The sequence below is a fragment of the Aquarana catesbeiana genome, linkage group LG08, assembly GCF_042186555.1.
Source record: "Aquarana catesbeiana isolate 2022-GZ linkage group LG08, ASM4218655v1, whole genome shotgun sequence".
NCBI lineage: Eukaryota > Metazoa > Chordata > Amphibia > Anura > Ranidae > Aquarana > Aquarana catesbeiana.
The window spans coordinates 177,193,986-177,220,236 of NC_133331.1; the positions used below are offsets into that span (position 1 = coordinate 177,193,986).

The following is a 26,251-nucleotide window of genomic DNA, read 5'->3' on the forward strand; positions in this document are numbered from 1 at the left end:
GCACCTGGTACTCACAGCACTCGGGTACTCACAGCACACAGTTTCGGCTTACCCGCCGCCTCTCCTGAAACAGCCTGACACTCCCGGTCTCCGGTCCTGCTGATTTACTGCCGTGCCCACCTCTACTGACAGTCTCAGTGGGGTGTCACTGCCCCAGTCACCCTTCGCTCATTGCCAAAAATTCTACGCCTGCCGCCGCCTCCGCCTCACTGACCTCGGTCCTTGCGCCGACCTTCCTGGTCCCAGTGGGGAGGGGGGGTGTCACTGTTCGCAGCTCCCCACACTCAATCATACACCACTCTGCTACCACGTGCAGCGTCTGCCCTGCAATGCACTTCCATGCTGCTCCAAACAATGTGACAGCACTGTTTGTGAGTTAATTCCTTGTAATTAGAATTAAAGTAATACAAAAAAAATAAAAAAAAATGACAGTGTAAAATAAAAAATAAATTAAATGTGGTATATATTTGTTAGCACATGTTTTACATCAGAGCAAACTTAAACCCTTCCAGGTCACATGCTGTTTTGATATCTTCAGCTAAGATATGCCCTGTCCACGCAATTTGGGGGTACTTACCCTGCCTTAGCTACTTTAGATGTCCTGGAAGTGATCTGAGGTAATGATCCCCGAAAACTATTGTAGATTTTCTACGAGATGGCTAAATACCCCCTCTGCATCTCAAATAGCTTACTCTCTCAAACCTAGGTGGGAGGTTGATGCAGGATGATGAGGACTGGAGTGAGGTACTTGAAGTTTCTAAGTTTGTATCTCCCAAGCTGCATACCCTCCCAACATTTTGAGATGGGAATGAGGGACACCTACTAGCAAACGTATGTAGACACTAGGACACGCCCCTGCCACACCTCCTTAAAGGAGAATTAACCAAAAAAAAAAACAAAAAAGGATATAAATAAATCCACAAGGGCTTTTTTCTTTACCACTACTATTCCTTTCATATTGGCTTTTAAAATGTACAAATGCAGCAATTTAGAAATTGGATGAAAGGTTTAGCACTAGGAAACACTTTTTGAAAGATAAATAGTACATTTTATATATAAACTATATAGATCAGACCAAAATGAGGGACAAATGAGGAGGAAAGAGGGACAGAGGGACATTGTTCTAAAATCAGGGACAGTCCCTCAAAATCAGGGCCAGTTGTGAGCTATGAAACAGTTAGGCTAACTAAAACCTACATTGTTCATAGATCATATCTTACTCCAGAGCGTATGGCCAAGTTTTGCCCTTCTCGAAGTCCAGAGTGCCCCAAATGTTTTAACTCCATTGGCACTTTCAGGACACCTGATATGGCATTGCCCCTGCATTCAGGGATTTCTGGGTGCAGGTTGTTCAATTTCTCCATGATCAGATGGGTACCCCAGTGACAATGAACCTTAGGCAATGCTTGCTGAGCTTATTTCCTGAAACAGACATGGGACAAACATACCCTTAAATTTGTACATGAAACACTATTTTGTGCCAGGAAAGTTATAGCCCATGGCTGGATACAAGTGATGCCCCCCTACCTTTGCCACCTGGCTTAACAAGGTAAATCCCCTAACTATATAAAAAGGTGATTTAAGCTAATAGGGGCCGTCCAGGTACATACAATAACATTTGATATAGATGGCTTCAATCCCCATCAACAAGTACCTCGTAGAGATGTAATATATTTTTGGTATACAGACAATATTTACATGTTATCTAGAACACTGATAATGGTAAAGCTCGCCAATATATACAGTGCGACCCGGAGAATAGATGCAGGGTTGGCATGACTAAGAGAGGAACAGGTCTGAGAAGGGTTTAAAGAACTCTGTAGTTAGTGGGGTAGGGGCGGGCTTACCTGATTGGTGGCTTAGAGGTTAGATGGTCAGGGTGGAGCCACAAGGGTTTTCTGTGCAAGGGCTGATGAGTAATCATTCTGTAAAGTTCAGTTGATGTGAATAGTTTTGCTGTTCCTCTGCGGAGAGAGAGAGAAAAAAGGCATGAGTGACCTGGAGGCCTTGCAGGACCAGGTAGGGCGGCTGCATTGGTGCGGGGTCCGCAGTGGCTCCAGCAACATCTGATGGGCATGATAGGGGGGTTGGGGGTTGATTTGTCTCCTGCTGGATCTCCCCATCGTCAAAATGTGCTAAGAGGATTTGTCCCCCCTGAGCCCTTCATATAACCCCTGGGTCCGGCGGCCGCATGGGAGCCCCCTTCTTGGGGACCCTTCAGTGTCCTCTTGCTGGGTGGCAAGCACCAGCAAGGGGGACTGGTAGGAATCCCCGTCGTCAGCAGGACCCACAGAGGAGGGGACGCCATGCACTCACCCCTCCTCCTCCCCCTCTTCACTGAACTGGGAGCTGGTGGCTGGCGCACCTGCTGATGAGCCCGAGCGGGGGGGCCATCTTGGTGTGGAGCCCTGTCCCCTTCTGGGTGCAGGGAGGACAGTTACCCGATCCACGAGGTCGCCGGAAGCAGACGGCCGCACGTTTCCCCTCCTTCACAACTCATCAGGGACCTGGAGCAGTTGCCCCCTCCCCTGTGGCTGGGCAGAGTGGCTCAGTGGGGGAAGAGACTGGCTTCAAGTAGGCAGAAGAGATCTGGCGCCATCTGCTGTTCTTTCGCGGCAATGCAGCCTTCCAGGTCTGCAGTTGGAGTGACGGCTGCACAAGGGAGTGGCTCCACCCCCTTAAAGGGTTGGATGCCCCCTTCTACAGCTGGGGGTGCACAGGGACCCTGCAGCTTTCTTACACTTCCTGACGCGCCTGAGCTGGGCGAAGGTGAATCGGATCACCCTGGCGGTGAGTCCTCCGGCAAGTGAAGCACCCGGGACAGCGCCTCGACGAGAATCGTCCAGCGAACCCAGCAAGGTTTCCAGTGATGACGGCAACGGGTAATCGGCGCCCTGCCCCACGGAGCCAGCTGGGATCCAGAAGTGCAGCTGATCGCCATCCGGGGCAAAGGCAGCCTGGTAAGTCCCGGTCTTTACCTACCTTTTTAGCTCAGAATGTGGGGATTAGTGCAGGGGATCAGGATGAGGTCCCCTGGCGGGGTAATGTAGGTATGCCGGTAAAGGTACGTGGGCTTGGCGGAATTTTTGGCGGGTTTTCATGATTTGTTGGATCGCTGTTCTCCGTCCGGATTGCCGGGCCCAGCTTTTGGGCCAACGTGGGGGGGGCGTGGCTCCCTGCTGCAGCCACATCAAGTGGCTTAGGCAGGGATGTTTCCGCTATACCTCACTCTGCGCTGCCAGGGCAGTTAGTGCCACGTCGCAGAATGGTGAGCAGGGGAGGAAGGACGTAGCTGGTAGGTACCGAGACCACTCTGTCTTTGACAGGCGGTTGTTGAGCCTGCCTCCCAGACAGCAAAGGCTAATGGCTCAGAGTCACACAAGACCAAGGAGTCAGGGGATGATGGGGTTCGTCTGGCGGATTCGGCGAAATGCGAGGTCTATGTCTGCTTTGAGGGTCCTTTGAGGGTCCATACTAAGCCTGACATCAGGGAAAAGATCTTGCATGGAGATATTCTCTCTTTTGCCCCTGGAAAGTTTAACATAGAAAAAGGGAAGGCTGACGAAAATAAGAGGAAGAGGAGGAGAAGCGTCGTTGGGGCTTATCCCTCTGACCTTTTGCTATTTTAGCAGCGTCATTGGAGCCGGAGAACTGTTCCCCCCTTTTTTGCTATTTGGACGCGATTGGTGAGGCCCATAGGGTCTACGGGGGATTGGCTTCGCTATGATGAGCAGTTCTGTTAGCCTAAGGCCTTGCGGCCTCAGCTGCATTGGGATCATAAGGATATTGGGCTTTGGATGAAGCTCAATGGCTCAAGCAATGGGCCCTAGGGCAGCCCTTTCGGGGGGGGGGGGGGCGGCGTTTCGAGTGCCGCGGGACAGTTGGCTGCACATAGGAATGGCTGCTGTTAGCAGTTCAACGAGGGAATGTGGGAATGTGCCGTTTTGGCACGACCTGTCGTTTCTTCCATGAGTGCTCCGGCTGTGGGGGCTCCCATAGTTATGCCAGATGCTTTAAGAAGGGGAAGCAGCAATCCGGTGAGTCCACTTCAGAAAGGGAGGACCCCAGTAAACCTGTCCGTGGTGCTGCCATACATAAGTAATTATCCCAGGAGGGATGTGGCCTTTCGATCAACCACCCATTCCTTGGTTGCATGTGTCACCTTTGGGGGTGTATCCTAAAAAGGAACCCAACTAATTTCAGCTGATCCATCATTTGTCGTATCCGAAGGGAGCTTCAGGTAATGATACGATTGAGCCTGACTTGACTTCAGTGTCATATACCTCTTTTGATATGGCAGTCAGTTGGGTTCAACGGTATGGCCAGGGGCATTGTTGGTGAAGACAGATATTGAATCCGCTTTTCGTCTGTTGCCAGTGCATCCGGAGAGCCAACAGTCGCTGGGTTGTTTTTGGGATGGGCAGTTTTTTACTGATCGTTGTCTTCCCATGGGCTGTTTCATTTCTTGTTCCTATTTTGAGACTTTTAGTATTTTTGTTGAGTGAGTGGTACGGGAGGAATCACAGGTGCGCTCAGTTCTGCATTACCTTGAAGATTTTCTTTACAATGGACCACCAAAGTCCACAGTTTGTGCGGTCTTGTTGCATACTTTAGAAATTATTGCGGTTCGATATCCCTCTTGCGCTTGAAAATATGGAAGGTATTTCCACGGAGATTAAATTCTTGGGTATCATCATTGACACACAAGTGCTGGAGTGTCGCTTGCCGATTGAAAAATTGGAGGCCCTGCAGGCGAAGTAAGTTGGGCTGAAACAGTTGCAGTCTTTGTTGGGTAAGCTTAACTTCGTCTGCTGCATCATACCTATGGGGCGCATTTTCTGCCGTCGCCTTAGTGCTGTCTGCTTTATCTCCACCAGTGGGACAGGTTTTGGAAACTGACAATTGCATGGTCGTGCGACGCTATACCCAAACAAAACTGACGTCCTTTTTTTCCCACAAATAGAGCTTTCTTTTGGTGGTATTTGATCACCTCTGCAGTTTTTATTTTTTGCGCTATAAACAAAAGAAGAGCGACAATGTTGAAAAAACACAATATCTTTTACTTTTTGCTATAATAAATATCCCAAATTTAAAAAAAAATAATAATTTTTTCCTTAGTTTAGGCTGATATGTATTCTTCTACACATTTTTGGTAAAACAATCGCAATAAGCATATATTGATTGGTTTGCGCAAAAGTTATAGCGTTTACAAAATAGGGGATAGATTTGTGGCATTTTTATTATTATTTTTTTTAGTAACGAGGGCGATCACTGATTTTTATTGGGACTGCGATATTGCGGCCGACAAATTGGACACTTTTGACACATTTTTGGGACCAGTGACATTTATACAGCGATCAGTAAATAACAATGCACTGATTACTGTATAAATTACACTGGCAGGGAAGGGGTTAACACTAGGGGGGCGATCAAGGGGTTAACTGTGTTCCCTAGATGTGTTCTAACTGTAGGGGGAATGGGACTGACTAGGGGAGTAGAGAGAGCGCTGTTCATACTTAGTATATACACACAATCTGTCTCATCTCTCATGAGAGAACAGGGATTTGTGTGTTTACACACATACATCCCCATTTTCGTTCTGTCACGAGCGATCGCGGGTGGCTGGCGGTCATAGAGCTACCCAGGCACTCACATCGGCTCCGGGGACACGCTTCGGGGACAAAGCTACTACGGCTTGTGCAGGGGAGCCAACCTGCCGCAGCATAACTGAGCAGAATTATCGCTGGATGACGGACCCCTGCTTTCACCAACTCTTGGCATGGTTGACCCCCTATATTAAGAAGCAGGACACATGCATGAGGCTTTTACTTTATTTTTTGGTCGAATAATGATTTGATTTGGTATATTTTCTATATTTTTGGATGCATAGAATGCATGTAAAATTGACAAGGGACACCAACATAGTTGTATGTTTGATCTTAAAAACTACAGGATAATGGTGTTGTGGTAACTTGCCCCCCCCCCCCCCAAAAAAAAGCATAATAATATTATTCTTGATATCACTAGAAAATAAAAGCCTTCTAAAATACATTTGTCAGAACTCCATCAGTATCACCAGCAAAACAGCTTCCTTATTATCCCATTAAAGAAGAAGAGAATTATGCGCTGCATTTCGAGATTTCATAATTTGCAGCGTCACGAATGTCAATTCTCCATTACAAACCCTAGATTACAAGACCGACCGCTTCTGGTTTGTCCTTGCTCCCGAGCATGCGTGTTTGTACTTTGAACTTTGGCCGACGGACTTGTGTACACATGCTAGGAAAATTCGACAACAGACATTTGTCCGTGGACAATGCAACAACAATTGTCTGATGGAGCATACAAACGGTCAGATTTTCCGCCAACCGCCTGTCATCACACATTTCCCGTCGGAAAATCCGATCATGTGTACGCGGCTTAAGGACTGGTGAAGCAAAGGACAATTGTGGTCTGTAGACCTTAGCAACCATTCAGATTTTATTTTTATTTTTTTAAAGAATACATTTTAAATTACATTTTTTTTAGCTCAGAAGGGGACATATTACCTCACAGCAGTACAAGGTGTGTAAACAGGGTGTACAGGATGCTAAGGATGGGTCCTGGAGGGGTGTTATGTGGCACCAATTATTGGTTTATGGTTCCTTTAAGTGTATCAGGGGTCTCATACATGATGGGTGGGGAATTCCGGGAGAGTCATGTAAAGGAGAGGACTGACGTGTAGTCCTCTTTGTATTAGTAGAGTTGTGTTTGGAATTTTGGAGGTTTGGAGTGACATTTGGATGGGAAAAGAACCTCCGCTCCTGACTACGGGGACCCTGCAGGGTTAAGCAGCCTCCAGGAAGCAGCACATAAAACATGAAGCTAGTATTAGGTGTGTTGTGTGTAGGAGTTAAGAGGAGACCTGGCTCTGTGTTACATGTGTGCTACAAAACGTCTGAAGCTGGACGCTCCTAACCCTGGGGTAAAGCCTTCCTGGACTTTTGCTTATTTAATGGTTTGATTTGTGCTGAAGATAAGTGGACTTTTTTGTGTTGCATTTTCTGAAGTTTGTTTTGCTGCTGGAAGCTCTTTTGTGTTTGCCTAAAGAAAAATAAAGCTTTTTATGTTTAAATTAACCGGCTATTGCACGTTCTATCGAGGTGCTACATCCCCTGAATATTACAAGGGACATTTTGTATGTAACGTAGGAAAATTCTGACAATAAATTATCCTAGAAAAAATATGAAAATAAAGAGACAAGTGAAAAATTGCCAATTCCAAATCAAAGGTAAAACCCAGGAATAGGGAAAAAACCCAGGTAAAGGAAGATGTTGGGGTGTTGTCACCTCATCGGGCCAATAGGCTACATTAGAGGTAAAGAGATAGAATATACAAGGGTTCTTCAAAAAGTTTCCGCACTTTTATATATATGTTGGAGTTAAAAAAAAAAGTGCAGAAACTTTTTGAAGACCCCTGGTATATAGAAAAAAGGGAAAGCTGAGGGGTGGGAATTAAGAAATAAGGAGAAAGGAAGAAAGAAGAGTAGAAAAAATTGAGTGTCCAGGGGGAGAATGAGGGGGGCCCAAAGAACAGCATGTGGATGATCAATCTTATTTAAAGTTACTTTGAAATTGTGCCAATCCCCGGAAAAAGATCCTGATACTCCATATGTTCATGTATGTAGTCTAATGCCCTATACACGCGGTCGGACTTTCCGACGGAAAATGTGCGATTGGAGCTTGTTGTCGGAAATTCCAAGCGTGTGTGGGGCTCCATCTGACTTTTTCCATCAGAATTTCTGACACACAAAGTTTGAGAGCTGGCTATTAAATTTTCCGATAACAAAATCCGATCGCGTAAATTCCGACCGTGTGTGTAGACAATTCCAACACACAAAGTGCCATGCATGCTCAGAATAAATTCCGAGATGGAACTGCTCGGTCTAGTAAAATTAGCGTTCGTAATTGATATAGCACTTTCGTCACGCTGCAGTGTTTTAAATTGTTTAATGCACTCTTTTCTTCTTTATAATGCTAGAAGAATGACATTTTTTGCTGCTCATATTCACACAGACTTCTCACAAACGTATTTTGTGATTATTTCTCGTGATTTCATGAATATAATATTTTTATTTGTCAGATCTACCGAAAAAAATTTTTGGTTTTATGTTTTTATATTTTGTATTATTTGTTGTTTGTTTTTTTAATCCAGATCTCCTGTTTATTTATTTATTTATTTTTATGATCTCCATAATTGTTTTGGGTGTGTTTTGTGTGTTGTTACCAACAAACTGTCCTTTTTGAACGAAAACACACACAGGAGAGTATTAGTTTAAAAAAAAACTTTATTAAGGGGTCGTAACCAAATAAAGAGGGAGGCAACGCTGGAGAAACTGCTGAAATTGGTGAAGCCTTTGTACCCCAGGGCAGACATCAACTATTTTAAGGCAAAATTGGTGGCCTGAGGAGTCCTTATATGAGGGAGTACAATCTGGTCTAGAAGTCCAAGAGATCATGAACAGCAGCAGATAATATACATGTCCCCAGGCTGTGGTCATACATAAGCCTGCATCTTTTGTCAGACCAGACTGAACCCAGACCATCACATTCTTGTCTTCCTTACACTCTTCCTTCCAGGCTGTGGTTGTGGTGTTGGAGGTGTGGCAGGAGGAGGAGGAGGATGCAACTCACACAGGTGGGTATTGGGTGTGATTTGGCCCCTCAACCCCTTATTTAATGTTTTAAAAATGATTTTCTCACACATGAGGCGTTGCCCCTCCTCCATGTCCTGCAGTTTTGTGGCAGCCAAGGAAAGCAAATGCCTCTTCACAAGTGGGGGTGGCTCTGAGGGATGCAGAAGCCTCCTGAATCAGCCTGAGCGATGACTCCTCCACATTCCTCCCCTTCCTGGGTCTTTTGGTTGGAAGGCGGAGGGGAGGAACCTGCGATTTTGTGAGGCTCCTACTGGGCCTGGCCACCTCCTGGCTGCCACTAACCCCGGCCACCTCCTGGCTGCCACTAACCCCCTGCCTCCTCCTGGCTGCCACTAACCCCTGCCTCCTCCTGGCTGCCAGATTCCACAGCCTCCTCCTGGCTGAGGTCTTTCTGTGTATGAAAAAGGGACATATTTTTAGTTTTTTGTTCATCAATCATACACAATTTTCAGCTCATGACTGTTGCAAATTGAATGTTAATAAATAGAAAAGACTATCATTCTGAGCCCAGCATTTTTCATTCTTGTCCCAATCATTTTTGGCCACTACTGTCTATTGATATGTAAATGCCTTTATTAAATCAGCAATTAGTGATCAATAATAACATCTAGTAAACATCATTTATTTTTTTGATCAATGTATAATGAACAATGCTATACCTGACTCAAGCTGGGCTCCTCCACTTCTTCCTGGCTGGAAGTCCCAGGTTGGACATCGGAAGCCTCAGCTGGGGTGGAAGATAGGGTGGAAGGAAGAGTGGAAGGTAGGGTTGAGAGGGATTCCCTGACTTCAGTCTGGTCTGACAGAAAATGAAGTACCACAGCCTGGGGACATAAACGTCATCTGCTGCAGCTCCTGATCTCTGGGAATCCTGGACCTTCTTGCGCTCCCTAAGATAAGTGTTCCTCAGGCCACCAATTTTGGCTTTTAAATAGGGGGTGGTTGCCGTGGGGACCACCGGCTTCACCAACTCCAGCAGTTTCTCCAGCGCTGCCTGCCTCTTTTGTTTATGATTATAATGCGGGTGTTTGACCTGCCACAGACAGGGCAGCTCCCTGTATTTGTCTATGAACAGGGGGAGGAAGTTGTGATCATTGAAGCCATCCATTTTCTCTGCAAGACACAACACAAGACATACTCTAATGTCAGGCTAAACTCTCCTAATCTTGTCCCAATATAGGTCTCAATCTATAAGCAGTATAGGCCCAAGTTAAAATTGTACCTTCGTTATCACGATCAGCGCTTCCGATACTCCTTCCTCCACTCACAGATCGTATGTACGATGCACGCGTGTTACGCTTTATGTACACTGCGCATGCGTGAAACTCCGCCTGCCCCTGACGTTCTTTCTAGTCTATTCCCCGCCCCTTCTTTTTCGGCACAGTGGGGGAGAGCACATGGCGGAGACACAGCAGATGCGTGATAATTCCAGCAACGAGGAGGAGGAAAGCCCAGAGCCAGAAACGTCACGATCCTGCAGGCAATTTAAGGCCTCAAATATGGCCTTTGTAGAGATGGTGAAGATGGTGGACATATTGAAAAGGGCCGACTATGATGGGAAGTATGGACCTTACCCCAATCCAAATGTCAGAAAGCCCAAGATCATGGCTAAAGTTGTGAAGTGAGTCTGCGCCGGTACGATGATCCAAGGATCAACTGAGGAAACAGTGGTCGGATCTCAAATTAAGGGAGCATGATCAGTATAGAAGGATCAGGAGAGTGCTGCAAAAAAGTAAGTAGTTGTCCTGTGTTCCTATTCTTTACTTTTTATTACATTCGTGCTGCTCCATGTGCTTTTCTTTACTGTTGTACAGTTTAAAATGGCAACTTTCATGTTCATGGGCACATTAATCGTTCGTAGGAAACATTGTTCGTTCACCCACCAAAATACGATGTTTTGGCCAGATGCAGTTCAATACATTTTTTCTGGCCTACTTCTATTAAAAAAAGTTTGTTGTCTAGATGGGTTTGTAACTAGAATGAAATGCAAAGTAGATTCTGTATAAGGAGAGGACACTCAGCAGCTGTTTACACATCTGGATGCATGAGCACTAGTGTGGGACACAAGAACAAACTTTTTATTAGGGTGTCCCACACAGGTGCTCCAGGGAATAATATAGGGGTGTCTCCATCTGTGAAGCTTACGCAAAACAGGTAAGTATTCCAGCTTTACAAAGGTAAAAAAATAAATTCTTGAGCTTGGAACTCTGCCAAAACAGACAATTGTACAACACTTCCAAGCAATGTTTCATATTCCTATTTCTGCCCTCAAATATCTGTGTGCTAAGTATATCTATTTTTTTCACAAAAGGGAGAAAAGACTCGGAGGACACCACTCATCAGAGGAGACCAGGGACTCCCCACCTCAGGAAGAAGGGGAAATCCCCCAAACCCAACCAGAGGAGGAGGAGGGAGAGGTTGTTGAAATTGGCAAAATTGTCACCACAACAGGTGAGTGTCTGCGACCACAGCTTCAGGTAATAGATGGATGTCTGCATATTTATAATACATGGTGTGGTTTTTTTTTTAGGTGATGGGGATGTTGTGGAAGAAGGTCATTTCACCAGTGAAAGTGCCCAGATCCTCATCGGGGACATAATGGGGTGCAATAGGGATTTATAAAACCTAAAGCAAAACATCAATGATGTTCAAAACAAAATGAAGAACATTATTGATGTTTTAGGGAGAATCTAAAACACTCAGAAATCCCTAACTTTTTGCTTGTTTATTTTTGTTTTTATGACTAATTGTTTACATATTTTAAAAGCCAAATTTTCAAGATGCTCTGGGGTGAGGGTCCTCATAGGGAATGGCTGCATAAGATGGTCCCCCAGCGCAAACGCTTCATCCGCAACGAAGACGAATGGGAGTCCTTCCGCATTGTCTTCTGGAGGTGGCAAGCCCAAGCTGCCATTCTGGAGACGCCATGTAGATGACTCCACCATCCGACAATCGGCCATTCTTCCCCACACCCACATACAACTCGTAAGTAGCCGACACCACCGCCAACATCACAATACTATTGAACCCCTTGTAATTGTAATAGTATGACCCCGAGTTGGGGGGTGGGACGATGTGGACATGTTTTCCATCAATTGCCCCTCCTCAGTTGGGAAAGTCCCAACGGGTGGCAAAGTGGGAGGCCACAGTCTGCCATTCCTGTGGCATTGAAGGAAACTGTTGAGTCAAGCAAGAAAAAAAAATTAGTAATTTTGCACATGAACATTGAACGCAGATTAGACACAAACATTCTTGGCCAAAATCACTATAACATTTATTTTAGGGAGTATTTAAAGGCAAAAGTATAAGGTCCACCTATCAGATAATTCACCCCCTCTGATAGCTCATTGTAAAAATTTTAGGGGGGGGGAGTGTTTTGGACAGGTAACCCTCTCCACTTCACTGAGAGATGAATGCATAAATAATGTGTATTACTTTGGCCAGTCCCTCCTCACTTGCACTATTGACAGCCCACTGGACAGGTAAGAAGTGTCAGAATACAAATATGAAAATACACACTGTCCAAATTGGAGCACATTTTTACATTCTGCAATTACCTATCAAGATAATAATAGGATACAAAAACTTTAAACAGTACCATTTGAAAGTATTCAGGCAGGCCCTTGCACTACATGCTTTGGGGAATTCATGCATAAGTCTGATCACAAAAGAGGTAGGTATATAGTGTGTATGGGTTTGGTAAAGTCAGAAGATAGAGGATTGGTATGGGGGGAGGTGGGTTCCAAATGTTTTTGGGACCCCCAAAAAAACCCTCTGGCACTCTGCCTGAATTTAAGGACACAAATAACATTTGTGCACATTTTAGGGGGTGTTTAGGGTAAAGCGCTACTATGGAGCTGACAAAATACATTGTTAAGTGACTAGACTAGGTGGATATAGGCCCAGGAGAGCATGCTGGGAAGGTAAGTGAAGGCAAATATGCATGAAGGACAAAAAACAAAGTTTAAAAAATTCCAGCATGCATGAGGATAAAGAGGACATTCACAGCATATTACAATCATGGTAATTAGGGAATGATGAAAGAAATACAATACATTAGCAAACATTAAATACATATAATGAGATTTTAAAAGGAGAAATCTTACCTTAATATAGTATTTCTGCAGGACATGAATGATGGCAGAACAGGTCTCTGGGATAATGATCTCCAGAACCTGGGGGGAGATGCCTGTCGAGAACTTGAGGTCCTGCAGGCTTCTCCCTGTCGCCAAGTACCGCAACATGGCGACTAGCCTCTGCTCCGGAGTGATGGCTTGCCGCATGCAGGTATCCTGCCTGCTGATATAAGGGTTCAGCAAAGCCAACAAACGGTGAAAAACGGGGTCCGTCATCCGGAGAAAGTTCCTGAAATTGTCGGGGTTATTCTCACGGATCTCATGGAGCAAAGGCATGTGAGAGAATTGGTCACGCTGGAGCACCCAATTCTTGGTTCATGAACTCCTCCTCGCCCTGTTTATGGACTGGGCTTGTGTCAAAGTAAGAACCCCAACACCAAGCCCCCGCACAGCACGAACTCTATGATGAACGAAAAACGAAAGAAGAAGAAGAGCGCCCTCTAAGTGCAGTATACAAGCTGGTTTAACCAATAAAAATATGGTATAAAAACACTCACAAAGGTGAAGAAACAAAAGGCATGATAGATCATCCACTCCCGATGGCCGGGTGAAAGTGGGGGAGGTCCGTGGGATGTGGCGGTGGCTCTGTCTCCTGGATCGGATCCTATGCCGGTCACACCGCTGGTTCACCGTGCTGCCGGTGATTAGGAGAGAGGATCGGTGGATGACACTGCTCGCTGTGGTGGACGTCACTTCCGGGTCTGGTCAGCGGGAGGTGCTCGCATTCGGGACATGCGTGTTCCTTCCTCAGGCTTGAGTGGCGGCTGCCTTCAGTGTGGGCATGTTATAGCCGCACAATGCACGGTCACATGGTTCGTTGTCATGGAGACAATGTACACAACATTGTACGAGGAGAAAGGGGATGGGAGGGGGTGGGACGGGGGATGATGACAGCTGTAGGCGACCTAGTTGGTGTGTGTGGGGCAATGTAGCAGATGGGGAAAGGAGGGGTGGATGGAGGAGAGGGAGATGATGTGTAAAAGGATAGCAGAGGATATAATAACTGAAATTTGGTAAGATGGTAATTAGATTACATGGATAGAGTGGATGATGGCTCAGGAATTAAATTATTAGAAAAAATTATTTAAAAAAAATGATGACTGGGAAAAATGGCTGAACAAAATATATATTGATGGAAATAACAATGAAAATAATTATGAAAAAAAATGTGAAAAAGATTATGGAAATATGAATGGGAATAGGAATATATTTTATAATGTAAAGAGTTTTTTAATGAATATAATTGGTGATAGAGATGAATGCATAATAAAAGTAATTGTGAATAATGAAAATAAAAATAAAAACAAAGAAGATGAGCATAATAAAATAAAAATAAAAATAAAATTAGAAATAAAAATAAATATAAATTAAAAAAAAAATGAAAATAGAAATCAAAATAAATGGAAAAGTGAAATGACTATTGGGAAGGAGAGATGAGACCAATAAAGGTATGGATCGGATGGTGATGTGTGGAACTCTATGATGAGTATGTACACGCAACATGGCTTTAAAACGGTCGGCTGGTCAGAACGAAGTAACAGAATGCACTGAAGAACAGCAAGGCCTGTGAAGAGCGACCTAAAAATCGGCAACGAGCGGACAAGAACACACTGAATAATCAAATACGAACTCACTGCACACACTGAAGACCAGATATAAACCCACAAGCACAAACTGAACAGCAGAAAAACGATCTGAAAACTACGATTCTGAAAAGCGCAAATCGTCTCTCACTAAACTTTTACTAACACAAGATTAGCAAAAGGAGCCCAAAGGGTGGTGCGCTTGGTATTGAACTGCCCTTTTATAGTCCCGCCGTACATGCTGTACGTCACCGCGTTCTTGACATTCAGAAATTCGTGCGACCGTTTGTATGCAAGACAAGTTTGAGCCAACTTCCGTTGGAAAAAATCTGATGGATTTTGTTGTCGGAATGTCCGATCAATGTCCGATCGTGTGTACAGGGCATAACTGTCATGAAGTCTGGTGCTCAGCTTCTCAATCCATTGGGGGTGGACAAGCTCAGAGAGCCACTCTATTTTGGGATATGGGATGTCTTGGAGTGTCGTGGAACAACTACACTAGCAGATGAAAAGAAAAACTGTAGAAGGCCTTAGAGATGGAGCTAGAGAGTATAGGACCAGATTTTATTGTTCAATAGTTTGCAAAAGGAAGTGAAATGGAAGCGGAACTTCACCCAAAAGGGGTAGTTCAATTTTAAGTCCACCTCCATCTGCCCTGCCACATTTAGCATGCCATTTTTTTTTTTTTTTGTGGGGGAGCGGGTATCAAGTTTTGGCAGATACTCACTCCCACTTCCATTCCCCCCCCCCCCCCCCCAGTCTTCTGGGACACGTCACAGGTCCCAGAAGACTGCAGGACCATTCACACAGCACGGTGTACGCATGCACAGTGGGCAGCCAGTTGTGAAGCCGCAAGCAGCACAGCCGGCTGCCCACAGTTAAGATGCTGGTGCCGGGGACCCAAAGGCTAATGAAGCACAGGTGAGAATGGCCCTGGATCCCTGGGCAGGTAAGTGTCCTGTTATTAAATGTAAGCTGCTACAGTGTTTGTTTTTTTACAGAGTGCAAAACCTCTTTAAAGAGAATTGCTGATGGAGTACTGTACTTCATAGATAAAAAGTTTGATAATCAAAACATGGCTTGTGACACCTTCAGCTTGCACTATACCAGTCAAGGTTTAAAAATTATTCTTTGGTTCTTAGGCCCCTTTCACACGATCGGACAGTTCAGGTCCACCTGTCAGTTTTGACGGCAGCCCTTGAATGTCTATGGAGCGTCGGATGTCCGCTGACATCTGACCCCGTCCGATCCGCTAAAAGCAGACGGATGGCTCTACATCCAGGTCCGTCGCTGGCGGATCGGATCGGGTGAGATCGGATGAAAACGGACATGCTGTCCGTTTTCATCCGATCCCTCCATAGGCGGCAGTGGCGCCTGACAAGCCCCTCCCCGCTCAGTGAGCAGAGAGGGACCTGTCATCCGCCGGCTCAGCGGAGAGCAAGGGACTGATCTCCCGCTGAGCCGGTGAACTGAGGCGGGCTCCATAGAAACTGAGTCCGCCTCGTGTGAAAGGGGCCTTACTGGTAGCTCTGGGAAAGAAGACATTGTCACCTTGGCACGCTTTTTATACTTTAGCCCCTTTGCTAATGGTTTATCTTTAGGCCTGTTTCACATAGGATTCAGCTTGTATAAGAGCAGTGTGAACAGCAAGCTGTTATAAAACTTTCAGCAAGCTTTTGACAAACTTTGAGCAGCTTTCTCTTATCCTTTAAAGCGCCCTTCAGCTCCTGTTTGGGGAAATGTTATACACTAATCTTATTGGGAGTATGATAGTCACTTTAAACAAGCTGCTAGCAGGCTTCATCAGGCTTTCAACAAGCTTTAACTAGTACTGAAGCCTGCTAGCAGCATTTTTAAAGTGACAATAAGAACTCCCATTAGGATCTATGTTCAGTATTTATAAGCTTCAACAAAGATTGCTGAAAGCTCTGCAAATTCTTTGTAAAAGCTTGCTGTTCACACTGTTCTTATACAGGCTGAAGCCTTCTTAACCACTTTCCAACCGCCCTAAAGCAGTTTTACTGCTATAGGGTGTCTGCTGTGCGCAGGATCATGTACAGTGGATATAAAAAGTCTACACGCCCCTGTTAAAATGTCAGGTTTCTGTGATGTACAATAAGGAGACAAGGAGACAATGAGACAATGAGACAAATAATTTCAGAACTTTTCCCACCTTTAATGTGACCTATAAACTACAACTCCGTTAAACAACAAACTGAAATCTTTTAGGTGGAGGGAAGTAAAAAAAAACTAAAATAATATGATTGCATAAGTGTGCACACCCTTAAACTAATACTTTGTTGAAGCACCTTTTGATTTTATTACAGCACTGTCTTTTTGGGTATGAATCTATCAGCATGGCACATCCTGACTTGGCAATATTTGTCCACTCTTCTTTGCAAAAACACTCCAAATCTGTCAGATTGTGAGGGCATCTCCTGTGCACAGCCCTCTTCAGATCACCCCACAGATTTTGAATCAGATTCAGGTCTAGGCTCTGGCTGGGCCATTCCAAAACTTCAATCTTCTTCTGGTGAAGCCATTGCTTTGTTGATTTGGATGTATGCTTTGGGTTGTTGTCATGCTGACAGATGAAGTTTGTCTTCATGTTCAGCTTTCTAGCAGAAGCCTGAAAGTTTTGTGCCAATATTGACTGATATTTGGAATTGTCCATAATTCCCTCTACCTTGACTAAGGCCCCTGTTACAGCTGAAGAAAAACAGCCCCAAAGCGTGATGCTGCCACCACCATACTTCACTGTGGGGATGGTGTTCTTTTGATGATGTGCAGTGTTGTTATTGCGCCAAACCTATCTTTTGGAATTATGGCCAAAAAGTTCAACCTTGGTTTCATCAGACCATAACACATTTTCCCACATGCTTTTAGGAGACTTCAAATGTGTTTTTGCAAAATTTAGCTGGGCTTGGATGATTTTCTTCTTAAGAAAAAGGCCTCTGTCTTGACACTCTACCACAGCCCAGACATATGAAGAATACGGGAGATTATTGTCACATGTACCGCACAGCCAGTACTTGCCAGCAGTGGCGTCTCCAGCTTTCATATTTAGGGGGGGCACATTGGGGGACAGGGACAAAAGTAGGGAGACAACTATAAAATGCAATTATATATATATATATATATATATATATATATATATCTCCTGGGGCCCTTTACTATGACCCCACAATGGCCCTTTCACATGTTCTGCAGTGAGTTCCCTTCCCACTGTATTGGGGCCCCCCAGGGTGGCAGAAAACAAGAGATATATGTCACCAGCATACCAAGAAAATATAAGGATCCAAAGCAGTGGGAGAACTATCAGGGTTGCAAAGGTTGTCTTGCCACCGGGCCCTGGTGTTCTGCCACTGTGGGGTTCCCCATCCTCCTCTTGCTGTCCTGCCCCTGCTATTGACAGCGCTGGTCTGAGAAATCAGTCTTTTTTCAGTAACTGAGAGTCCTGGTGGAGTCCTTCCTGCAACTCGCTCTTCTCCCTGCCAATGAGGATGCAGGGGAAGGAGCAGATCAGGTGGCCGTGGTTGTGTGAGCGCTTGCATTATGCAGTGTCAGTGAGCAGAGGGAGGGGGCAGGAATCACCCACAGGAGCTGACTGGGGACTCTCTCCCTCTTAAACATTGATTTTTTGTAAAAAGAAAAAAGAAAAACATTTTTTTTAATTGGGGGGGCACATGGTGGGGCACAGCATAATGTTGGGGGGGTCAGGGCCCCCTCTGGCCCCCCCTAGGGATGCCATTGCTTGCCAGATATTCCTGCAGCTCCTTTAATGTTGCTGTAGGCCTCTTGGCAGCCTCCCTGACCAGTTTTCTTCTTGTCTTTTCATCAATTTTGGAGGGACGTCCAGTTCTTGGTAATGTCACTGTTGTGCCTTATTTTTATCCACTTGTCTTCACTGTGTTCCCATGGTATATCTAATGCCTTGGAAAATCTTTTGTACCCTTCTCCTGACTGATACCTTTTAACAATGAGATCCCTCTGATGCTTTGGAAGCTCTCTGAGGACCATGGCTTTTGTTGTAGGATGCGACTAAGAAAATGTCAGGAAAGACCTACTAGAACAGCTGAACTTTATTTGCGGTTAATCAGAGGCACTTTAAATTATGGCAGGTTTGTACTGACTCCTATTTAACATGAGTTTGAATGTGATTGCTTAATTCTGAACACAGCTACATCCCTAGTTATAAGGGTGTGTGCACACTTATTCAACCGCATTATTTTAGTTTTTAGTCTTGCTTCCAACCCCTAAAATATTTCACTTTGTTTTTCAATTGAGTTGTAAGTTTATAGGTCACATTAAAGGTGGAAAGAGTTCTGAAATTATTTATCTTTGTCTCATTTTTTTCATATCACAGAAACCTGACATTTTAACAGCGGTGTGTAAACTTTTTATATCCACCGTATATATACGTACTCCTGCACTTCAAGGTAAGGGACATGAATGCGCACCACCGGCAACTCACTCCCGCTGTGATTATACACAGAGGGAGCCAATCAGCGGGTACCGTGGACCCAATGTCTGCCGGCACCCGCCCATCATCCTGCAGAGAGGCAGAATGGCAGTCTGCTTATATAAACAAGGCAGATTGCCATTCTGACAGGAGAGAAGACATGGATCATTTGTCTCTGCAAAGCAGGGACTAGGATCCATGTCTTCCCCTAGTAAAAGCACCTCACACTGTAATAAAGCACATGCTAGGCACACAGTTAACCCTTTGATCGCCCCTAATGTTAACCCATTCCCAGCCAGTGCCATTAGTCCAGTGACAGTGCATATTTTTAACACTGATCACTGTACTAGTGTCACTGGTTCCCAAAAAACTGTCAGTGACGATTGTTCATCACAATATTGCAATACCGCTAAAAGTCGCTGATTGCTGCCATTACTAAAAAAAATAAATAAATAAAATAAAAATTCCAAAAATATATCCCATAGTTTGTACACCACTTTTGCACAAACAATATACGCTTAATGGAGGTTTTTTTTACCAAAAATATGTAGCAGAATACATATTGACCTAAAATTATTTTTTTATTGGATATGTTTTATAGCAGAAAGTAAAAAAAGTTGTATTTTTTTTTCAAAATTGTCGGCTTTTTTTGTTTATAGCGCAAAAAATGTAAAAAACGCAGAAGTGATCAAATACCACCAAAAGAAAGCTCTAACTGTGGGAAAGGGGATATAAATCTTATTTGGGTACAGTGTCACACAACTGTGCAATTGTCAGTCAAAGTAATGCAGTGCCTTATCGCAAAAAATGGCCTGATTATGAAGGGGCAGTAAATCTTCTGGGACTAAAGTGGTTAAAAACATGCTAGTTTTATATTCTACTGTTTCATATTGATCTGGCTTTAGTACATTGTACTTTCTGAGCTTGAGTGAGTATGCAGATTAGTAAAAGTTGGATCTCCTGATCTGTATACCTGCCCCAGGTCAGTGACTAAGAATGTACTGAAGTCATTGATCAGTGTATAGATCCATGTGCACTAGGGAGAGAAAAAATGCTAGAACCTCTGGCAGAAAAATCTGCATACAAAATACTCATTGTGGCTCATATCGCACAAGAGTTTATCAGCACTTTTATGGGCAGTGGCTTTTACAAGCGTTTTTTCCAAAACATCCCCTCTGCTCATTTTTCACTATAATCAATGTACACTTGAAAATACCAAACACTCCTAAACACCATGTTTAAGCTCATTTATGCACAATTTTTGAGTATTAAGCATTTTTTTTTCTGCCCAAAAGCTCCTCTCAAAAACACAATTTTTTTCTGCCTCTAAACGTTTCTTTGAAAATATGCCTGTAAACTCCCTAATATGCATAGACACATAGGCTAACATAGAGCTGCTTCTACAATCGGAAGAAAAAAAAAACACAAAACACCTGTATAAGCAGCATTTTTGATACCCAGTGTGCACAGACCCTTAAAGTGAAGAAAGTAGCATCTTCATGTGTGAAGCCAGCAATGGCAGTCTACACCTTTTTATAGTATAGATTCCTTTAAGTTGACCTGACTGTATACTTTACTTGCTTCCACAAGATGGAGCCATTGGTACATCTCCAGATACTTCCGCATTTTGCAGCGCTATGGCTTAAATTGATAGGAGTCATAAATTTACATGCTGTTTTAGATGATCTTTGTGAGATTTAAACTTGAAAGTGAACCCATTAACTTAGCGGTCTCTGTGTGATGCTTTATCCTATTAAATAATGTGTCATATCTTTATAAAATATATATCACTGCCAGTAAAGCCAGCATGCCGATGCAAATCACATCAAATTCTGGAGATATAGCTGAGATCCACTTTACTTAACACACACAGTACTGTCTTTTGCACAAGGTCCATGATGAATGGTGGTGATTGCTTTAGGAGAATTTGCGATTTCCTCAATTTTGATTAAGCAGAATGTTATGTGCATGTATGTTTTATCTGAAGTATTGAGGAATTAAGGTAAAATTGACTCAAGAGTTATGACCTGCTGCAGATTTGATTAATCAGAATGCATGTAGTCAGCAGACGAAAAAATATATTCGGATTTGCATGATTTACCGATTCGTTCACCGCTATGTGATAAATATGATGTGTTATTTTTTTTTTTTTTTTTTAACAAAAATTATTTAAAAAAAAAAACCAACCACATAACAATGGTCCATGGCTTTCGTCACAAACAATCAGAGAATGCAATCAAAGTCACAAACACAATGAAATGCAGTTTTGTGGCATAAGGTTCAACATAAAAGACCCTAAAACAATAACTCCCCAATTATCTGCAGGGATTCAATGCCGGTGTGGGGGAAAAAAAAAGGGGGGGGGCGTGTACATGGAGACAAAAAGGGGAAAGGGAATGACGTATTTTTGAAGGTTATCTAATAAATAAGGAAGGAAAAAACTGAAAAAAGATGCAAGACATCATATCTAAATTGGTCTTATATAGCAATGATATTGGGGGTTACTGCATGCCTGGGTTTTTGCCAAATTTCTGGGATTCACACAGTTCTTAATTTGCAAACTTTTGGCCAAAAGCTTTGCAGGTTCCCCACCAGAGATAAGTAGCAGCTTATATTGCAGTGCAAATCCTTTTCCCCAGTTAGTTGAGTGGCAAATGCCAATCATTTTGATGGAATGGATAACCCAGTTCCCCTTTCTATAAATGGGTGGGCTCACAGCATCCATAATGGCACGGGTGGTCAGGGGGCAGTATAATATGCCATTGAGCTGTGGTTTACCACCCCCTGACCACCCACTTAAAACTTAACAAGCAGCTACAGGAGACTGTAAACATTCCATGGCAAATTAAACTCAGCATGCCAAGTTTGACAGGCAGCAATGCATTTCAGATTTGTTGAAGTCAATAGGGCTGTGCTGCAACCATTAGTGAAATTCTTTGTTTGCGGCACAATGTTACTACACTAAATCCTTAGGGAGAGCTGACAGTTGTGTGTAAGGAGAGATACTGTTTTATTCACTTGTATTTTATTTATGTATTATTAGTTTTGGTATTGGTACATGTCCCCCAATTTATTTTACAATAAAATGATTATTAACCTTACAAACATGCAAAATTGAATAACAACATTGCCCAATCTACTCCCATTAGACTTTAATGAGGTATGGGTATATGAACAAGATTCATAAAAGTGTTCATGAACAGAAGCCCAGCCGATTCAATCCTTAAAGGAGAAGTACAGCCAAAATTAGTTTGGTGGTACTTCTCCTGTGCATCACAGGAGTGCAGTTTGTTCTGCACTCCTGTGACCCATTTTCAGTAGACAGCGGGCTGAAGCCCCAGAGCCGATGCGCGTGCCCGGCGGGTGCGATGACCGCCGGGCACCCGCGATTGCTTGTGACAGAGCGAGAACCGGGATCTGTGTGTGTAAACACACAAATCCCGGCTCTCTCAGGGGAGTAGAGACAGATCATGTGCTCCTACTAAGTAGGAACACCAATCAGTCTCCTGCCCTAGTCAGTCCCCTCCCCCTACAGTTAGAACACACCTAGGGAACACAGTTAAACCATTGATCGCCCCCTAGTTTTAACCCCTTCCTTGCCAATGACATTTATACAGTAATCAATGGCTATTTTTAGCTCTGATCGCTGTATAAATGTCACTGGTCCCAAAAAAGTGTCAAGTGTCTGCCGCAATGTCGCAGTCACGATAAAACTAGTTACATTACTAGTAAAATAAAAATAATAAAAATGCATAAATCTATCCCCTATTTACGCTTATTGCAATTTTTTTTTTTAAATCAAAAATATTTAGAAGAATACATACCAGCCTAAACTGAGGGGAAATTTTTTTTTTTAAATGTGGGGTATTTATTATAGCAAAAAGTACAAAATATTGTGTTTTTTTTTTTTTTTTTAAATTATCGCTCTTTTTTTGTTTATAGCGCAAAAAAATAAAAACCATAGAGGTGATCAAATACCACCAAAAGAAAGCTCTATTTGTGGGGAAAAAAAGGACATCATCTTTGGGTACAGCGTCGCATGACCGCGCAATTGTCAGTTAAAACAACGCAATGCCGTATAGCAAAAAGTGGCATGGTCAGGAAGGGGGTAAATTCTTCCGGGGCTGAAGTGGTTAACACACTTTTACATAATGCTTCCCATCCCAGCAGTGTCTCACAGTTTATACTGTCCAGTAACCTTGCTCCTGTGAGATTTGTATCTTTGTGGCAGCTTTTCTTACAGACCTCTCAAAATTGTGTACCTGCACATGTACACCGCAGACTCCATTTACTTCAGTAGAAGGCCCTGCCTATAGGCTGCCAGTCTAGTGATGGAATTCCCATTGACTGATCTGCAACCCTACTCCTGTGAGATCTCCATATGACTGGGACCATTCAGCCTTTTCTCCTGAAGCCGTCAAATAGTTACACATTTAAACCTTGGCATGCATGCCATAGACTCCCTTCAGTTCAATAGAAAGCCTGTCAGCAGCCTGCCAGTCTGACTTTCCATTGAATTGAATGTACTCCATGGGGCACATGCAGTATAATATATAAATGTAAGTGCAACTTGTCCAGAATATATGCAGATTTTATAAGTGTATGAACCACATGCAGTGTTTTCAGTGCCCTTATTACCTCAGAGGCTGCCTACAGAGGTGACTGATAATAAGAGAAAATAAGAGAAGGTATATTCTGATCCCTTTATTTGCAGTCACCTTTGTGGTTGGTGGACTGCATGCTATTTCATGCAACATGGCTTTGCCCTCATTCACATGGACTTTATGCAATTAAATTAAGCAACTGACCTGGGAAATTGTTCTGGGAAGTATAAAAAAACTTTATATTTTCCAGATTAAGTCGCCTACATTTAAATGTACAGTACATGCATTTAGCTGCATAAAATCAAGCTAAACAGCCTTGGGAAACACATTTCTTGCTTATGTAAACACTATATTTCAAAATGAGTCCCGCTAACACAATCCTAATAATTAGTGAAAAATTAATAAATTAGAAAAAGTCCACATGTGTAGCAATAAGATGTTAACTGATTGAATATCAAACAGCATCCACCACCATAACAGGAAGAAATCCTCCTGTGATATCACCACCACCAAATGCTTGCTTACCAGCTGCTGTTGACCCTGTGTTATAGGAGGTCAAACACGCTTTGGCTTAATACCCAGCCAGGGCCTTCGCACACCTATGAGTCCTCTTGGGTGCTTACATCGATCCTCCCGGTAGCGATGTCATATAAGCATCCAAAAACAAAAAGAGCTCCACATAGCGTAAAACCATATGTACTTTATTAAAAGCTACTTTAGATTGCACTTACACCAAGTCCCCCGATGTAGATGCATCATCAATCACAATGCCCGCCGCCACCGCCTAACCCAAAAAAAAAAAAAAAAAAGCTCCGCTCGCAACTTATGCTCCCGCGGTCTGCCTGCTCCACTGTGTGACATTTCTTAAATAGCTAAGGGGCGGGGCCACCCGGCGACGTCACCTGGTGGCACCGCCCCCCTGTGACGTTGGCAACCCAGGAAGGCTGCAGAGAAAGGGACTGGGGAATCTGTCTAATAAGTGAGACATCAGGGCTCTGTTTAGACCCCTGATATCCCACTAAAGCCCCCCAACAGGGATTGTAAAAAATAATAAAAATAAAAAGCTACTGACACCATCCACTGCCTTACTGATACCGTCCTCTTTGGAACGCCGAACTAAGTCTTTGCCCTGGGTGAAAGAATAGCTTCTATTAATAGCGTCTAGCTTCGCCACTGGATGTGACCATGTGTTTTCTTTTATGACAGAGCTGGTCTTGTGTTTGAGTTGAAGACAGAAGTTGACACCTCCTTCTTCCATGTTGACATGACAGCTAAGGTTGAAGCAGAGGGCACTATTGACCAAGACACCACAACAAAAGTTTCTAACGCTCCAGTGTCAATGTGTATTGAGCTGCGGCATGATGATATTCCTTACAGGTAATGGATATGTGCTTTGGAAATAGTTAAATAAAGGTTGCATGTATATGAAAATGTTTACGGCAGTTTCCTCAATGCCAGGATTAGTACATATACATGCACTATGTAAAAGTTTCAGGAATTTAAGGCTCATCTAGATGACAGATTAATGCCATCCTTCATGCAGAGCCGTTGGCAGATGCGTGTGCACACACCTTCGAGCTGTGTGAAGGCAGCCCATAGAAGTAGGTGCAGATGCAGAAGGGGCATGGACACAAACACATGTCAAAGTTTGACATGTGGGCAAGAGCAGGTGGCATGGAGGCTCTGAATTTGGATCTGTGTACCTGCTCCTGCTCACATGTCAACTTGTTGTGTCTGTGCCGACACTGCATGTTCATCCACTTCTATAGGCTCCCTGCACACAGCTCCAAGGTGAATGCACACACACCTGCCAGCAGCTCTGCACAGAGGATGGCACTAATCTGCCATCTGAATGAGCTCTAAGGGACTGAGTACATATGTAACGAAGATGCCATGGCGGGTAGCTTATTTTCAAAGACACAGATGATTCCTGTTCAGTAATGTAATTTAATACTTCCAAATGTCACTTTTAAACATCCTTTATGATAACTGGGTTGTCATCCTGTCAGTGGCTTAATAGCAGCTGCAAATTTGTCATATGGTTGTGAAGCAAAAACACAGGAGATTGCAGAGGGTTAACATTATGGCCATAGATGTGTATGTTATTCATTAACTATGCCTGTTTTTTTACTGTTTTTGCAGCTGTCTGCACCAGTCAGTTACCAGACCCCTATGCTACAAGTCTTACTGCTAGCAGTAACACAGGGTAAAGCTGGCCACATACATCAGTATAGGGTTGGATATGCAAGCAGAATCTGATCTCACCATGTATTATGGCCTAGCATCTTCCCTAAAGAGACACTGTCACCTTGCTGCCTTGCCCATTCAAATAAAGGTGACAGCGTCTGTGTAAAGCCCCCCAACCCACTAATACTCACTTGCCAGAGCTCCCTCTCTGCTCCCTTTGCTTGTAAGCAGATAGCTAATTATCCCACACTGTCATTGCTCAGCTAGGGGCCTACAGACTTATGCGGCTCTCCCAAGCTGCTTTCCAGCTTATCTGCTTACCGTGTGTTCATGTGGTGGCCTGAAGCCCCAGGAAACCATCCCCCTGTCCAACTCGGCACCAATCCCTCTAGTTTTGAATTGTTCCTTCACAAGGTCTTGTATACTGGTTTTATGGTTGCTGGCAGGGCTGGTGCTACCACTAGGCAAACTAGGCAGCCGCCTAGGGCACCCTGCTGCCTAGGGCGTCCAGCCACTGGGGTTCCTACTCTCTTCCCTCTGCATCAAGCAATTAAGTCTCAGCATCAGCAGGTAGCTGCCTTCCA

General features: G+C 43.9%; 1 protein-coding gene across 2 annotated transcripts in view; it reads left to right on the plus strand.

Annotated features, from left to right (window-relative positions):
* Positions 1–26,251, plus strand: part of LOC141106176 (microsomal triglyceride transfer protein large subunit-like) — a 239,517-nt gene that overhangs the window by 197,238 nt on the left and 16,028 nt on the right. For both annotated transcript variants that reach the window (XM_073596713.1, XM_073596714.1), the window contains one exon: positions 24,687–24,857. In XM_073596713.1, coding sequence (XP_073452814.1) covers positions 24,687–24,857 — 171 coding nt within the window. The remainder of the gene's footprint in view (positions 1–24,686; positions 24,858–26,251) is intronic.